Source organism: Truncatella angustata (genome assembly GCF_020726525.1).
Source record: "Truncatella angustata strain MPI-SDFR-AT-0073 chromosome Unknown BKA67scaffold_3, whole genome shotgun sequence".
NCBI classification, from domain to species: Eukaryota; Fungi; Ascomycota; class Sordariomycetes; order Amphisphaeriales; family Sporocadaceae; genus Truncatella; species Truncatella angustata.
This window is the reverse complement of record NW_025763383.1, coordinates 518,301-534,639: the sequence shown is the minus strand read 5'-3', so window position 1 is coordinate 534,639 and position 16,339 is coordinate 518,301. Positions and strand designations below refer to the sequence as shown.

Below are 16,339 nucleotides of genomic sequence, written 5' to 3'. Positions count from 1 at the left end.
GATACAAGGGGTTTTGCGCGCCTGCTGAAATTTCCGTCGTCGTTACTACTTAACATGGTTCATTGTGTATAACCACACTTACCCATTACATACTGTTATCCTTCGGTCTTTCATCAACAATCCCATATCACCACCTAATACTTCCAACGGCTTTGTCTCATTATGTCGTATGGAAACAGTGGCATGTTTACGATGAGCTCGGTCAGGAGGTCTTGTTTCCACCGTTTGCATACTGATCGCTTGAAAAGCTGCCGGTCTAGACAATGAGAAACAGTGGCACGCATGGTTGTGTACAGATATTTCCAGACCTATCATCTGTGGTGAAGCGGTAGTGGACCAAGCTGATGCGTTTTTGAAGTCACGGTGTATAGTGTACTGACCATAAAACAGTCCGATTGGTACAGCAAATGATATCACAGTCAAGGTCCGGCCTTGCTTTGATGCAGTAGTATTATCGCCTTGCAGAACAACTCCCCAAATGTGCTTGGGAGCTGTTTGATCTTTGCCATGGGACTGCACAGTTATTACGTTGATAGCTTTGTGTCAATCCTTGTAATCACGTACTTTTTCATTGTGCTCAAATATTCCGCCACGCGCAGACCAATCCCGCATAGTCTCGTGTCGTTTAGGCATTTCACCTCTTGGCCTTGCCCTTTCCCTTGGTAGCCTTTTTCTTGTCCACAAAGTCTTTGATGATACCATGCAGATCTGAGTTGCGTCTGGCAAGAAGCAGAACGTCATCTGTGGTAATGGTGGAACGGCCAGCATGGCGGCTGAAGCTCTCCAGGTCCATTGCTACGCTTTCTAGGCAGGTATTAGTCATGGATAACATCACAGTGGGTAGTGGAGTAAATACCAATTTGTAACCAAACCATCTCCATCAAAGCGCCGATGAATTGAGGCGTGACATTTCTGTTCCTTCTGAGAGACTCCTCGTCGGCGATTTTCCCGACAGCGAACCAAATAGCTGCTTTGAGGCGCTGTTGGAGTGAATGAGTCAGAGAGATATTAAAAAAAATACCAAAGAAATAAGCTGCAAGTTCTCTAGCAATACTTAGTACTAACCTCACGAACCTCGTCATTGGCCTCGTCTGCCATGAAGTATGTCAATCAGCCAGGGTTGGAACAATGCGGTATGGTCCAAGTAGTGACGATGTTTCAGTCCTATTCCAGGCGCGTCTCCATCGCGTTAAGTGGTAATGTAATAAAGGTGGGGTGGGTAGGCGGGGGCCAGTCTCTAACCAAAAATCGCCTCGGCAGCTCAGCTCAGCTCAGGGCTCTGCAAGGTTCTGGAAGTCGCACTAACGTTGCTTAGTGCGCGCTATGAAGCTTGCCAGCGACGTTTTATCGCGCTCGGAAAGTTTCAAATGACCTCGAAGCTTCGCGCGAAATATATTTCAAAAGACTCCCCCCCGGTTTCTCCGGCTCAGATAAAGCCTCATCCTATCCCTCGACCTTCCTTCTGTCCCTGTTCGGATTGTAATTGTTACAGCCTATCCTTATTCTACTACATACCGCCGTCTCCCTCTTGTACGTCCAGTGCAAAATACACCCAGAACCATGTCGGCGACAGAACTTCAGGACTTGTTCGCCCATTTGGGGGAATCAGTCCAACAACTCTTTGGCCTCCTCGGCATGGTCCTTGAGCGCTTTACGACGAACCTCACTGCCTCCTTTTCGACCTTAACATTGAAGCACTGGATACGGCTCATCATGATCGTCGGGACATACCTCCTCGTGAGACCATATTTCGTCAAGCTTGGCGCAAAATACCAGGAAAAGCAGTTTGAGAAGGTGCACCAAGAGGATCCAGCAGCCGAAATATCCCCCAATCAGCTAAGAGGACAGGTCGAGATCCCAGAAGAAAGCGATGACGACGAGGTGGCAGATCCGAACGCGACCGCTTCTACTACATCGGCGGATTGGGGAAAGAAGGCTCGCAAGAGGCAAAGGGTCATGCTCAAGAAGCTTATTGATGCCGAGGAAAAGAGACTACAGGAGCTCCAGGAGGACGAGGAGGACAAAGACATTGAGCAGTACTTGACCTAGGCGTGTGATTGGTCATCTAATTGGATGCTCACGGCAGTCCTTATGATTTGCCCTACTACGTAGGAAGCCGCCATTGTTTGAAATTGCCGACGCCCTCGCAAGAAAAAGTTGTGAACACTCAACGCCAAGTCGATTTCGCCGCCGCCATCATGCATAGGAAATGCAGCCTAAGAGAGGAAACCATGGTGCATAATGAGTGGTGGTAACCTGTCTAAAGTATTAGGCGACGTAGAAGGAGGAGCATCAACTCAACACCTTGCATTTCACAGACAGTGGCCATCTCCAATGTTTTTAACCTGACCATTCCCTCTGGAAACAAATCTGACAGGAATGAGTCCGCCGCAATGTCCACATCGGTGAAGGTCTCAATATCATAATCTCTCCAACTGTCACCTTAAGTCCCTAAACTTGGTCGTATGGCTTACCAGCCCATCTATTTCGTTCACTTTATTCTGTAACATAGCTGTCTCATCCAACCTTGAAGAATATAAATGGTGAAACCGCGAAAATGTGTTGGTTTATATTTAAGCTGGTAAAGTTTTTCTACAGCAAGCAAATCTCGTTTTGCCGTCCCACGGCTGCTGTGAAAGGTACGCCCGTCACATAGCAGGAGCACGGCAGATTTGATTCAATGATCAATCAGGTTCTTTTGGGGAGACATCAAAAACACCTGTGATCTGGTTGATCTAGATTCACGGCCCATTTAATATCACATTGTCACGACCGCACCAAAGCTGCCTCAATCATCGCCTTGCATTTTTCCAACTCTCCTCGCCCTATGCTGACGTTAAAGGTATATTAGCCGCAGGCGCCATGGGTATTACGACATTTGTGCTCCCGCACCACTAAACATAGTCTGGACAGTGCGATGATAGGCAAGACCAACATTTTGTGCTATCACATTTAACCATACCTGGTGTCATTGCCGCTTGATGTTACTTCGGATCGAATAATTCCTCTCGAATCTGCTCATGCTTTCGATGACCATACGGCATCTGCCAAACTGTACATACCATGGCATGACAGGACTGTGACGCTTCGTCGTAGCCTACTTCCGCATAGTTTGCGAAGCCTACGTGGGGATTGTTATATGTGTACAAGGACAGGGGGTGCGTAGCATGCCACGTCGCCGTTCTAACGCCGCTTGATATGGATTCGCCAGTTGCAGAAGTTGTCAGATCGTAGGCCGGGCCTGTTGTATCAGCGAACCAATTCGTCTGGGGAAAAGGCCACATTGGTCATCTCTGGTGACTGCTGTGACTTGATGTCATGTCGATATCATTGTTTAAATGAAGTCACGAGACAGTTTTTCTGGCCATACTTGCATGTGGCTAATAACGGTGCTTACTGGTACTGGATTCTGCGTCCCTTGGCTAGGCTTCTCATGCGAACCATCGAAACGGCGGTTATGCCCTGTCTAGAAACCGCGTCTTTAAGTAAGAAACCTTGCCATTTGCCACGTTCAGGGGTGCGTCTAACATACGGTTGCCAGAATTCTTGAGTTACGTTGAGCCGCCTCGATCGTGGTGTTGGCGTCGATTGCTTCTCCTATCCCTCCATATCGCGAGAATACTCGTCATACACCCCCGGACGCTTGTGGCCAAACAAAACCGAGGCTGCTCATGTCAGTCATGGATGATTGGGAGAGCTGGGGGGAGGCCCATGAACCCAATGCTCGATGTGTCGAACTTGGGGATGACAAGGGTTGCACTAGGCAGGATCAGCACTCACGTTCAGTCGAACTGCAGCGTTCTCAAGTCCCATGCAGTGACTAATTACAGCCATTTTGTGGCCCTAGAGAATATCAATGGAACAGCCTGGATGGACTTGCAACTTCGACAGGCAGTTGCCTTTTGGTGCCTCGTGGTTGCCTTTCGACGCCCGATTTCATCTGATTCACAAAATCGCGCTCTCAATTCTAACGGTCAGAGTTGACCACGAGAATAAGTTGGCACAACTTCAAGCACAGCGGTAATGCAGAAGCCCGCTCATCATGGACGCCAAGAGTATTCGGCCATGCTTAAGGAACACAATCACCCCAGCATGGGCAATATCACATTCACTAGTTCGTGGCAGTCCAAGAATATTAACCTTGCTGGTAAACGAACATGATTCGACTTTGATAGAATTGTGATCATCTGATGTAAGTTCACTCCCCGAACCACCGTCGCATCTCTTGTTATACTGGTGTGGTGCTTCCACAGCTCGTTCGGATATGTCCCGTGGCCAATAACCATATCGCTTTCTCGGCGTATGAGCCTATAAAAGGAGATACAGTTATCGTGGTGATCCTGGTTTGCTTGAATAAAAGTATTCTAGGTTAGATTCTTCGCGAAGTCTTGACGTGGAGGAGGCGTTGCAGTTACGCTACATGACAGCTCTATCAGTCCCAGTCCCAGTCCATCGAAATCTATCAACGATACATGATACATCAAACTGTCAACCGCGGCAACGGATCCGAGCCTGGAAACTTGTCGCACACAAGTCGTACAATTTAACTTGGGTAGCGATGCAGAAACGTTTTGCTGTGTATGACACGCCTTTGATGCAGGATTATGAGCACCTGTGGAACACAGAGGCGTTTCTGAACTACACAACAAATACCGAAAGTAGTATGTCCAACACAATCTCGCACGATTGGCAAGGCACCATATGCAATTCGACGGTAGCGTATGCGAGTGACTTTTTAGTATCACAGGTGCGGCTCCTTGTGGATGACTTCATAGTCTCATCTGCACGGCGCTGCCTCCGGCATTTTTATGCATAGGGGTGGGTATCATCACTCATGCTAATTGCGTTAGCATCACACCTGAGCAAACCAGATTGGCAGAAAAGTCCCGGATCCCTAGTCCCTATACGGGGGCCCCAATCTGCGATGTCATCTTGTCGGATATGTCTCAAACTATTCAAAATGGTAAAATTCTCGCACAACGAGCCCAACGCCATTTGATATCGCCCGATCGAACCTCAGATGTGGGATGATGGTAAGTGAGAATCAAATTGATGTCGCCGCCTGGACATGTTGTTGGCGGCATCTGAAGCCATCAATCAATCTGCGAGTATCCGTTGTCTGTTCCACAATGTTCTCCAACGCCCGGTTTGTTCCCGGTGAGCTTGACAAGCGAAATCATTAGGAAGGAGATGCTGCCATAAGACAGACCTACTTGGCGGCTCGGATGGACGCCTAGCTGCGGTACGGCAGATGGGAGACACGCGAATCAAGCTTGATAGGTGCTTGAGCGAGTGTTTTGGCGAAAGCGGCATAAATGGCTTGTGCAAAACTCATACCCAGCATAGAATCCACAGGTGCCAGGAACATGAAAATTCCGCGATCACTGAAGCATAGTGGAGACGGGCAGCAAGGGATCATACTGTGTAGCCCGCATGGTTGACACTACAGTATGGGAAATACCCGAAAATCCGTGATTATACACATGAGATTATTCGATAAAAAGAGCACATACACAGTTACAAGGTAAAATGGTATACTATACGTATTCTAGTGAGGGGTTGCGAATATGTACCCATAGTCTCTCCACCTTGGTCTCTTTTGACTTCTAGCACCCACTGAGCTGCGCCGACTAGAAACCCGTTGTTGGCTTTAGAGCGCCTGGCACAGCCGCAGCTAGACTAACCTTAGTCAACTCTGACTGCTTCCACTGCATAAGAGCGCGTACAAATGTTGCTTCGTCATGGAGAATGCTTGAGCTCGTGTCGCTCCAAGTGGATGCAGTGCAGCCCAGATGGCCAAAATGCTGATCCATGTCTGTGAGCGACTTCCAGTTCTAACACCGAACTATCATGTTTGACTGGGGCGAGCTATCGGCATTTTTGTTCTTTTTGTATTCATGTTGAAACGGCACCGCCTCATGTTGCCGTATTCAAAAGCTGAAGGTCAAGGCCCCTCTCAACCTTATTCTCATAGCCCACCAAGAATAAGCCGAGAACGACTCACCCCAAAACCCGAGCTTACATCTTATCTGAGAAACACATATTTGCATTGTCAATCTTTCTTCTTACTTGGCCAAGTACCTCACTAACCTAGAGTTGCTACGACACTATTGTCTGTCGCCTTGTTCGCCTTGAATTTGCTCTTGTGAGGAAGTGGTGAAAGAGCCGACTGAAGCAAAGGGATTCGTAAGGCTGTGGAGTCGGTCGGGCGGTTTGATAGCTGCATCTGCCTGCCACCACTCTCTCATTAGGCACCCTAGCCTGCGATGTGCTAAGAGCCCTTCCACACCTTGACATCGACATCATGCGGGAAGGCAATGACCTAGACAGTTTCTTGCAGAACGGCTATTGGGCAAATTCGAGGGCGACCCCGGATCCAAGGCCGTCGAGGTCGTCGAGGCTGTAAGTCAACACCGCTGTTAATTCAATGTATCCCAGTCGACCTTGTCGCTTAGACAGCCGACGATCCAACCCGTCGGCGGGGTACTACTCCAGAACATCAGTATGATACTCTGACCACAATTGACTGAGACATCGCGCCTACTATAGTCCCTTTTACTCGTACAACGATTCTTCCGTGCCCCGATCCTCGCATTCAACCGAGTATCCTACTGACCTTCGGCGGCCCTCGTTTCACCCGCCAGCCCCGACTGTTGAGGACGAGGTCGAATCCATCGCGAAGGAACATGGCTCTGTTGTTTCAGCCCATCCCGAAGAGGAACCAAAGCATCGTGGGGAACCCGACCAAGATTCCCTGATTGACGTTGTACATGAGTACAACCCAGAGCGACGATTTGTTTTCGTCCCAAACTCGTCGTCTGCTACGGACGATGCACGCGATGAGCTCAAGAAGTCTGCCAAAAGCAAGCGAACAGATGGATGGGCCGCAAACACCTCCCCGACCAAAGACAGTGAGAGATACGAGGCAAATACCTGTCGAAAATTCACTCTGGTTGCACCAGACGGAGAGGAAGACAAAAACAAACCCAAACTCGAGCAAGATGAACGTGGCCAGCGCCGGCAGAGGCGCAAGAGCAGACTGGAAGAGCTGCCCTCGATTGTGACTGAATTTGATCGCGAGGGACGTGGGCATGACCGCCGAGACGACATCCGGAGGTCTCGATCTGCTGCTGGTGTAGAACCTGGGCCAGACGATTACTTTTCACCACGTCGCAGCTCGCAACGACTTCAAGAGAATACAATGTTAAGCCCAGACGTCATCAAACACTCTACGAAGGGACGTGATCGGATGTACTATGACTACAGCGGAGCAACAACCCCAAACCAGGGACGGGTTAGGACAAGTCAGACCGAAGACCCGCACAACAAGCGATCTCAACGACGGCCCGATGAGGGTATGTCGCGCTCTTATTCGACGGGTCCAGATCCTCGACAAGATCCTGAGCCGCCGCGAAATGTTAGAAGGACATCTAAAGAAGGCTCAATGGCATACAACAAAGATTACTCCAGATATGAGAAACCTCGCTCGTATCCTGAGCGTCCATCTAAAACAAGTCGGACTGGCTCATCTTCTGCTACATCACGTCCAGATCGTGAGTCTTTAAGACCTCGGTCATCAAGTTTTAGGAGTAAACGAGGATCGTCTCCCTACGAGGATTCTCGCTATTCAAGCGAGGAAGAATATGAGCGACGGCCTGAACATCGACGTGGCAAGTCTTTTGTTCGTGAAGAACGGAATGGCCATCTCTCGACGCCCGTGGAGACAAGTCGGGATGGCAGGAGATCAAAGCCCAGCACGCCTCTTACATCTCCACGTGTGTCGCAGAGAGAGCTACTCCCCGAGTCTTACGAAAATAATTTGTCACGGAGCCCTCGAAGTGCGACTTTCCCAATTATCCGAGACAACCAGAAAGTCTACACAAAATACCCCGGGGAAGAGGATCCACTTTCGAGGCCACTTTCACGCGCTTCTACAGCACGATCTGTACTTAACTCAGCTGCACCCATTGCCATCCCTGTCATTACTGCCGCTGCCGCTGTAGCCGTACAGAATTCTGTGAGTCCAAGTGACCGGCGGTCATCTGGAATACCAGTGTCAGAAAAACCGCGTGTGCCCACTGACACGGGCCCGGACTCGAGGTCCTCGTCATCATCGACACCGTCATCATCAAATTCTTCGAAGCGCAGTTCTTGGCAGCCACACAAATTTGACCCTATCAAAGACGGTGTACAGCGAGACAGGTGGTTTCCTTCATACAGAAGATATTCCGAAGGCTGGAAGGAGGATCTTCCGGATCTTCCTGATTGTTCTAGGACGAGAGAGGAGGCCGGACACATGGACTGGCTTACGTTGCCCAGGTGCAACAATTTTAATATTTGCCCTGCCTGTTATCAGTCAGCTTTCGGGGACACAGAATGGCGGAACGCCTTCGTACCAGCGCCATTCCGACCACGTGATCGGCCACTCAAGTGCGACCTGGGTGGAACCATGTGGTATCGGATCGCTTGGCTACTGACGCATAAGTATCGTCACCCAGATTTGCGTTTGTTCCAAGGCCTCAATAATGTCACGGCATCTCACCGGCCATGCTCGGGAACACAACCAGCTGTTCACGTTTGGTACACAATCAAGGACCCTGCGACGCAGCATCCTGTTCGTGGCTTCAATACATGTCAGTATTGTGCCAAGAGCATTGAGACGTTGCTGCCCAACCTCTCTGGAGTCTTTGTTCCTATGGACTCACCAGCAGAAGCCAGGAATGGCATCTGCTCTATGCGTCAATACGTCTCCTCGAGCGACCCGCGGAAACGATTTGTGGACTACTTCGACCTGATGGAAACAGCATCGGACCGAGCTTTGGAGGCCAGCAGCGCGCCAGACATGCACGCACTCGCCGATAAAGTTCGCGAGCTGTCCCTTATCGACGAGTGCTACGGCAGCCTGCCCATAAGAGAACGCAAGTGGTACAGCATGCGCTCAGTTCCTGCTTTCACCGCATGTGAGGAGTGTTTTAACGAAGTCATGAGCTCACAGATTGAGCGTGACTTTGGTGGTATCCAGGCGGAATTTTATAGAACTGAGAAGCTTGACCTCGCAGCCTGTCAGCTGTATTCGAGTCGTATGCGTAGGTACTTCAAACATGCTGTCGTTAATGATGACCTGGAATACTTCCGAAACAAGGTCGAGCGGCGGGCGGGAAAGGAAGCCGAGTTTTACGCTAGGATTAGGGACTTGGATGCCAACGTACTGGGCCGGGAGTGGGTTGATGCGGAAATAGAAAGGGCCACTGGAGAATGGAGGAGGCACGAATAGAGCAGAGAACAGAAAGTAGCGAGGTATGTTGATTAAGATCCGGAAGATATGAAGTCACGATGAATGATTAACGAGATAAGAATGATAACTTACGAAGAAAAAGGCTGAATATGAATGGATATTACTCGATGATGATAGTTAAATATCGAAGATACCCAGCAGACTGGAGTGCTTAATAGCACAAGTGACCAGATAAAATTCAAATCATTTTACCACATGTAAATGAATTGGTGCCATTTGGCTAAACTCAGCCCATGGATTCATGATAGAGCAACTAGTGTACTGCCTGCAAGTCGCAGCAAGTAATTGTCCCGAGGGTACAAAGCTGCAGCAGCCTAACCCTGCATAATATATCCCGCTTCGTCAACATGGCCCGTTAAGGCGGCAGGCTGAGCTTGTGAGTTCAGCTCGGTAAGTCAATTTCACAGACCGTCTAATAACCATTCAAACAAGAGTTGATATCAGGCAAAAAATTGAGATCGATGGCAGGCAACAGAATACTTTCATCGCTGCTCTGGATTCATCAACCTCGTCCGACAACGACGACGAGAACTCTCTGGCTTTTCCAGCCACCGTCATATCATGTGCTGCTATATCGGAGCCATTGCGCACAGCTTCTTGACACCTTTGAGATTAGAGATTACGGCAACCTAGTGGTGGGCACAATGGAAGATGTGGCAGGATCTGGCCGAGTTGTTAAATTCCAGAAAAACAGCAGTCGAAAATAGTGTCCGGGGGCACTCTGAGCCTGGGCCGTGGCAGAAAGGAGGGCATACGCAGTTGCTTGGGCGAAATTTATGTCGGAGCATTGTCTAAAACTGCCTGGGCGCTATCGCCAATATCTGGTGCTGTAGAGACAGAAAGAATGCCAGAGTTTATGACCTGGGGAACAGATGGAATCAACGCAGCAGAGGAAGCTCGTCCAGCTCAAGACCCTGAGTCTAAGGTAAAATCTCAAGATGATGGTCCCTGGGAAAACGTCAGCAGTTGGGCTGTGAGGAGAGAATGGCAAAGTATGAAGGAGATCAAGAAGAAGAAGAAGAAGAAGAAGAAGAAAAAAACACATGGCCTTCTGACCTTCTAACAACAACAACAACGGCATGCTTGCCAGTCCTAGAAATTAGGCACCCTGATAGTCTGCTCTGCAAACCTTCAGTCCCATTTTTGGATCCCTGGCACTGGATATCAAGACCAGAGAAGGCGAGACCTGTGGCCTCGTACCGAGCGATAATGTCACAGTGGAAAGACTTGGAGTGTCCCTTTTCTGTCTTGTCTCCAGAGGCGTCTATGAAACAACAAATGTTGTACCACAGGAGGGATGGACGTTCTCCAAGGGTGGGCATTCTGTGACATGCACGCAATACACCGAAAGTGGGAGTCCCTAGAGCAGTCTGTTCTTCTAACAAGCGGTATCAAAACTTGCGGTAAATTGTAAATAGTCCAGCCAATTCCTCATGAGCTCCTAACCAATTTCGATTTGACATCATGGAAAAGCCGCCTTGATCAAACTGACACAACGCACTACTAGCCCAGTTCCAGGGCTCACGGAAATCCTCGCGTTGATTATATATTATGGATGTAATTATATTTACATTGTTGTAGGATTTGATATGTTCTCCGGATGCTGAGTTATGCAATCACTTCTCAACTGCATACCACTATTGAGCGACCGTGTGGATCCCTTTGGGTGGGTCAACTCCGCCCGAACGTATAGCAGCAGACACGACACCAACGTTCAGCGGCTTGGCTATTGAAGCAATACGCCGGGCCTGGCTGGCTTCGGATCAGATATTGAGAGACCAACCATTGTGGGCACTCAAAAACATGATAGCAGAAGCGCTCGAAACGGCATTGGTCGACAACGATCATACAAGTTTTTGCATAAAGCAACGAACAGACTTGATCAAGCTTAGGGTTACTTTCTTTGTCGCATACATCATGAGCATTCCGGAGTCATTGGAAGTGCTGAGGTTTGGACAAGCAGGTGTGCCGGTCGAATTGCCAATGGTCTGAGAAAGCTCAACATCGACGGGGAGGTTATTCGGAAATACAAATAATAAGCAAGTCAAAGAACCAGAATGCGTCCAGTTATCATCTGGTTTAACTTCTATCTCGTCTAACGCAGCCGGTTGGACTTTAGGCCCTATCATCTGATGTCTCATCGTCCCTTGGACCAGATATGCTTGAAAGACAAGTCTTCGACAGAGTTTGTTGGCAGGCAATGCCATGTAACGGTGTTTGATCTGATGTCATATTTATTGGGCTATTGTAACTACTGCATCTTGTCAGCCCTAAGGAAATTATTCGGCGGCTTAGTGTATGCGCCTCAAAACAATAGTCTTTGAAGGGAAGCGAGTCCCATAGGAGCGGGCAACAAGAATCGTCGAGTTTATGTCGGCATTACTGGAAGTATATGTGAGAAGACGTATCTACCTACACCACTGTTATTCGGTAGGGCTTTTGATTGATTCAGGCCTTACACGAAGGGACGGCAAGGATGTAGTGAGCATCGAAGCACAGGTGGCCATTGAACTGCATTCAATTCTATAACGGCTAGCGGCACCAGCAGTTTTTCAGTCACTGTGTCATGTCGTTAAGGTAGTCGCTTCGTGATAGCTTGATCACGGCCTTGAGAACAGAGCTACGGAGTATCAGATTCGAAAACGATCTTGAAGCTGGGCCGATGTTTGAGTTGGGTGGGGCTTCTCCTTGCGGAATGATCATGCCGTCTTGATTATTTTCATGTGCACAAAGTCGAGATCCACTGTGTCAGGATTCGGGAAGTAATGTTTCGACAAAGAGCAAGATGAACGAAGCTCGTAGATATTGGTTGGGAGGAATCGCCCGGGTGCCAAATTGGGTTCGACTAGCCAGTGGCTTTGAAAAGGAGCTAAGCCCGGGCCATGCAAGCTCGGGGGAAGTCGGAAGCGATAATGGGTTTCTTCACAGGGGAGGGGGGTTTGTCGCGTGCTCGAAACGTCCCATGTTAACTCCGTCTGATGAAATCCTTTTCCTTCTTGTAAATGGGACCATTCTTGTGATCTCGTATAATTTAACAGGTGGCCTGTTGTCGCCCCATTGCAAGAAAGCTAAGTAAGTAATATTCGCACCAAGCCGAGGATTCATGCTGTTCAAGGGGGACAACATCAGGATGTCTTCTGATGGGATTTCATGACTCTAGCCTCGACTACTAACCTTTTAGAATTTTGCGACACTTCCAAGTCTGAGCTAGGATTTTAAGTCATGCAGGCACAAGTTCCAAGCCTGGGGAATCGCTAACAGGGGCCGGATGCCAGCCGCAATGGATCAGATGGAATCCACTTGGACATGCATTGACAGGGGCATATCCCGACGAATCCTTTTTCTTTTCTTTTCTGTCGGTGCCCGATGACAAGGCCTCTACCATGACAGGCTATTTGGGTTCCTCTACTCCGTAAGATGTGTGCTTGCTGAACAGATATGTCAAAGACAGCAACAGGATCTGTTTCTCTTCAATCTAGACCACACACGCAAGTGGGTATATCTCCTTAATACGGCAAGTATACCCAGCATCACGATAACTCTTCATGCGGATGTCTCCACGGTAGCCCCCGTTGGTGTCCGATGCCGTGGAATAGCTCCAACGCGGACGAACAGCTTCCCCCCACCCTTTCGCTGACTTCAGGCCGAACGCTTACGGTGAGTCGGTGAAGTCTACAAAGTGCGCCAACCAGAGTGTCGGCTCTTCAACGGCAAACATGCGGCGCAGAAGCAGCTTGCATATTAAGGTGCCAAGCCGACGCAAGGCAATGTCGCTATTGGCTCAACTTAGCCCTATCGCAATGCCGATGCATAGTATCTCCTCCCTAGCCCACACTTGCCAGAAAGGTTTAGGACATTCAACAAATCCATTGTCGAAGCTGGTGACTGTTTTTTCGGGTTCCGGTCTACGGCATCATGCAGCAAACATGATGAATTCGAACCATTTTAGCTCCCGAACCCCGTAGTTGGACCCAACAAAATGGTTTTAGAGCGAGATACATCGTGGGAAAAGAAGAAAACCCGGAGATTACCAATCCCCAGGAAGCGACATCGTCTCGGGTCCTATTGCTTGCTGGTGCCATGAAAGTGCCATGAATCACAGTTTCCAGCCATGATCGCCGAAACCTACTGTTCTACCCGTCAATTGACCGTCACATACTCTCTCTAATCTGTATCGCAAGCCCTGTGCATCTAGTGTTGCATAGAGTTATCTGCTCATTAACAGGCTCCATTGAGCTCTAGAGCATCTAGCCGTCTCCTAAGGCTTCGAAGCGAGGCTTACTCAGAGTTACACGAGACTTTACGGCATCCTCCTATATTCCCCTTACACACTTGTTTCGATTTTGACATCAAAATCATTTCCAGGATTCCGGGTAAAATCGACAATCTGCCTGGCTGTTTTATGTTGCATGAAACTGTAACGAAACTGGTGCTTCCCCCTTGTCACGGTTCGCAATATCGGCATGGCCAGGATTTCCAGCGCAGGGTCCTCGACCGGGGCCCACGGGTCAGCTAAAAGAATCTTATTAAAACGAGCACGTCTCACGGCGGGAATAGCGTCGAGGTGTGCGTCTGATTGTATTAGCAACCATAAGTTCGACCGCAGCGCGAGTTCACATCTTACCACTCACAATAATCCTAATTCAACCAAGCACCCACAACCCTGCACACCTAGTTCAGCCGTCACGACTATTTCCGAAGAACCTTCATTACCCTGTCAGGAGTACTCTGTTGTCAGCGCCCACCCCGACGCTCACATCCGCCCGAGGCCCACCTCTTTCTTTTCTGTTCTTCATCGTCCTTCTCCACGTTCAATGGCGTTCAACTCTGCGACCTACAGTACAGCAAGCTCAGAAATTTCCACCCCGCGCTCATCGAGCCCGTCTTTCTCCTTCAACTCCGCCCGCTCTTCCTCCACATCCGTCTCCAAGCGTATGTCTATAAGTTCAAGGAGGTCCTTGACTCAGTTCAATCCAATGTCTTCTGTCAATATCGACGCTATTGAGGCACAGATGAAAATGGCCAGCCTTGACGGCCTTCGAGGATACGCACAAAACCACTACGGAGAAATTCAACAAACTCGCGACACCGAGTACACTCCCAAATCTTCAGCTTGTGGCTACCAAGTCTTGAAGAATCCAATGTGGAACAAAGGTATGAAGCTGTTGATAGCCCGATGTGGTTTATCCTATCCGTGACAAAGACTGACAACAAACTCAGGCCTTTCCTTCAGCCCCGAGGATCGGGTGTCCAAGAACCTGACTGGACTGCTTCCCCATGCAATGGAGACGACTGAGACACAGGTCGCAAGATGCATGAAGATGATCCATTCCAGGCAAACAGGCATCGACAAGTACTTGTATTTGTCCAACCTTAAGGACCAAAATGTCGACCTCTTCTATCGTGTGCTCATCGACAACGTAAGGGATCTTATGCCTTTGGTCTACACACCCACTATTGGCGACGTTTGCCTGCAGTACTCCACTTTGTACACTCGTCCTGAGGCTCTGTACATTTCCATCAAGCAACGAAAATCGATAAGGACTATTCTCCGCAACTGGCCTAACCCCAACCCCGAGATTTGTGTTGTAACGGATGGATCCCGAATTCTTGGCTTGGGTGATCTAGGTGTTAACGGTGTGGGGATTTCGGTAAGTCTATAACTCTTGGCTGTTCCCGGAGCAATGATTTGAGGCTGACATCTACCCCCAGATCGGCAAGCTCGCACTATACACTGGTGCCGCAGGTATCCACCCCGAAAAGACCCTACCAATCGTTTTGGATGCCGGTACCGCAAATGAGGACAACCTCAGAGACCCGCTATACCTTGGTCTCCGTGCAAAGCGCCCAGAACCTGCCGTCATGCAGGAATTCGTGGATGAGTTCATGGCGGCTGCCGCCGAGGTTTTCCCTAACATGCTCGTTCAATTTGAGGATTTTGAGACCGAGAAGGCCTTCAACTACCTTGCCCGCTACCGCAACAAGTACAAGTGCTTCAACGATGACATCCAAGGTACAGGTGCCGTTGTGCTCGGTGGTTACATCGGTGCTGTGAATTTGTCGGGCGTTCCTCTCGAGGAGCAGCGCCTGGTATTCATGGGCGCTGGCTCGGCCGGTGTCGGTGTTGCCAAGCAGATGGTCGAATATTATACCCGTCGTGGCCTCACAGAAAAGGAGGCCAAGGACAAGTTCTGGCTTGTTGACACCAAGGGTCTTGTAACCAACGATCGTGGCGACAAACTTGCAGAGCACAAGAAGTACTTCGCCCGAACAGACAACAATGGTCATCAGTTCAAGACCCTTGAGGAGGTTATCGAGTATGTTCGTCCTTCAGCTCTTGTTGGTCTTACTGCCACATTCGGTGTCTTCACGGAGTCCGTCGTGCGCGCCCTCAAGGCCTCCGTCGACTCTGGTGGTCACGGACGCCGACCTATTCTCTTCCCTCTTAGCAACCCCTTGACCAAGGCAGAATGTACCTTTGAGCAAGCCATCCAGTGGACGGATGGAACCGTTATCTTTGCTTCCGGGTCCCCGTTCTCACCGGTAAATGTCAAGCACAGTGAAGGTGTAACCACCTACTACCCCAACCAGGGTAACAACGTCTATGTTTTCCCTGGTCTCGGTCTGGGTGCAATTCTTGCCAAGGCCACCAAGGTCACTGATGAGATGGTTTACATTTCCGCATCCTCCCTATCAGAGTGCCTCAATGCCGATGAGATCCACAAGGGTCTCATCTACCCACGTATCGAGAGGGTTCGGGACGCCAGCATCATCGTTGCTCGCGAGGTGATGAAGGCCGCCCGCAGGGAAGGTGTCAGCGCTCTGCCCGAATCCCAATGGGTTGAGTGGGAGGAGTGGGGTGATGTCGCCTTGACGAAGTGGATCAAGGACCGTGTCTATGATCCCCTCAAGTAAGATTGTGATGAAGATTTTAGACAAACTGGTCGGCGTTTGGGCTTTTGCTTCTTTGGGAGGCTCCATAGATTCCCATATTGTTTTTGCGGGAGCCGATCTACTTAGGGTTACTGGTAGGAAAAGACGTGT

The 16,339-nt window shown here is 49.4% G+C and overlaps 5 protein-coding genes across 5 annotated transcripts; 4 read left to right on the top strand and 1 right to left on the bottom strand.

The window, feature by feature from the left end:
* Positions 1-474: 474 nt before the first annotated feature.
* Positions 475-1,189, bottom strand: BKA67DRAFT_225933 (kinetochore component CENP-S-domain-containing protein). Its single transcript, XM_046095594.1, has 2 exons — positions 857-1,189; positions 475-804 (listed from the first exon to the last, which is right to left on the bottom strand). The coding sequence occupies exons 1-2, from the start codon at positions 1,080-1,082 to the stop codon at positions 635-637; spliced, it is 396 nt and encodes a 131-aa protein (XP_045959349.1). The 5' UTR covers positions 1,083-1,189; the 3' UTR covers positions 475-634.
* Positions 1,190-1,347: 158 nt separating this feature from the next.
* BKA67DRAFT_225809 (protein trafficking Pga2) lies at positions 1,348-2,270 on the top strand. Its single transcript, XM_046095593.1, has one exon. It carries the CDS (start codon positions 1,561-1,563, stop codon positions 2,047-2,049), a length of 489 nt encoding a protein of 162 aa, XP_045959348.1. The 5' UTR covers positions 1,348-1,560; the 3' UTR covers positions 2,050-2,270.
* Positions 2,271-4,291: 2,021 nt separating this feature from the next.
* On the top strand, positions 4,292-4,955 carry BKA67DRAFT_225805 (uncharacterized protein). The gene has a single exon (XM_046095592.1). The coding sequence runs from the start codon at positions 4,421-4,423 to the stop codon at positions 4,814-4,816; it is 396 nt and encodes a 131-aa protein (XP_045959347.1). The 5' UTR covers positions 4,292-4,420; the 3' UTR covers positions 4,817-4,955.
* A 1,242-nt stretch (positions 4,956-6,197) lies between these two features.
* BKA67DRAFT_225798 (uncharacterized protein) lies at positions 6,198-9,488 on the top strand. Its single transcript, XM_046095591.1, has 3 exons — positions 6,198-6,402; positions 6,550-9,297; positions 9,355-9,488. Exons 1-2 carry the CDS (start codon positions 6,305-6,307, stop codon positions 9,272-9,274), a joined length of 2,823 nt encoding a protein of 940 aa, XP_045959346.1. The 5' UTR covers positions 6,198-6,304; the 3' UTR covers positions 9,275-9,297; positions 9,355-9,488.
* Positions 9,489-14,229: 4,741 nt separating this feature from the next.
* BKA67DRAFT_516535 (NADP-dependent malic enzyme) lies at positions 14,230-16,210 on the top strand (the record flags this gene model as incomplete). The annotated part of the gene is made up of 3 exons (XM_046097822.1): positions 14,230-14,449; positions 14,516-14,946; positions 15,008-16,210. The coding sequence occupies 3 exons, from the start codon at positions 14,230-14,232 to the stop codon at positions 16,208-16,210; spliced, it is 1,854 nt and encodes a 617-aa protein (XP_045959345.1).
* Between the last annotated feature and the right edge of the window lie 129 nt (positions 16,211-16,339).

What these genes read in the sequence shown, in the direction of transcription:
- BKA67DRAFT_225933 (XM_046095594.1), bottom strand. Translation starts at nt 1,082, where the DNA reads ATGACGAGGTTCGTGAGGTTAGTACTAAGTATTGCTAGAGAACTTGCA. An exon ending in GATGGTTTGGTTACAAATTG is followed by an intron (nt 805 to 856) that starts GTATTTACTCCA and finishes ATACCTGCCTAG; the next exon opens with AAAGCGTAGCAATGGACCTG.
- BKA67DRAFT_225809 (XM_046095593.1), top strand. Translation starts at nt 1,561, where the DNA reads ATGTCGGCGACAGAACTTCAGGACTTGTTCGCCCATTTGGGGGAATCA.
- BKA67DRAFT_225805 (XM_046095592.1), top strand. Translation starts at nt 4,421, where the DNA reads ATGACAGCTCTATCAGTCCCAGTCCCAGTCCATCGAAATCTATCAACG.
- BKA67DRAFT_225798 (XM_046095591.1), top strand. Translation starts at nt 6,305, where the DNA reads ATGCGGGAAGGCAATGACCTAGACAGTTTCTTGCAGAACGGCTATTGG. An exon ending in CCGTCGAGGTCGTCGAGGCT is followed by an intron (nt 6,403 to 6,549) that starts GTAAGTCAACAC and finishes CGCCTACTATAG; the next exon opens with TCCCTTTTACTCGTACAACG.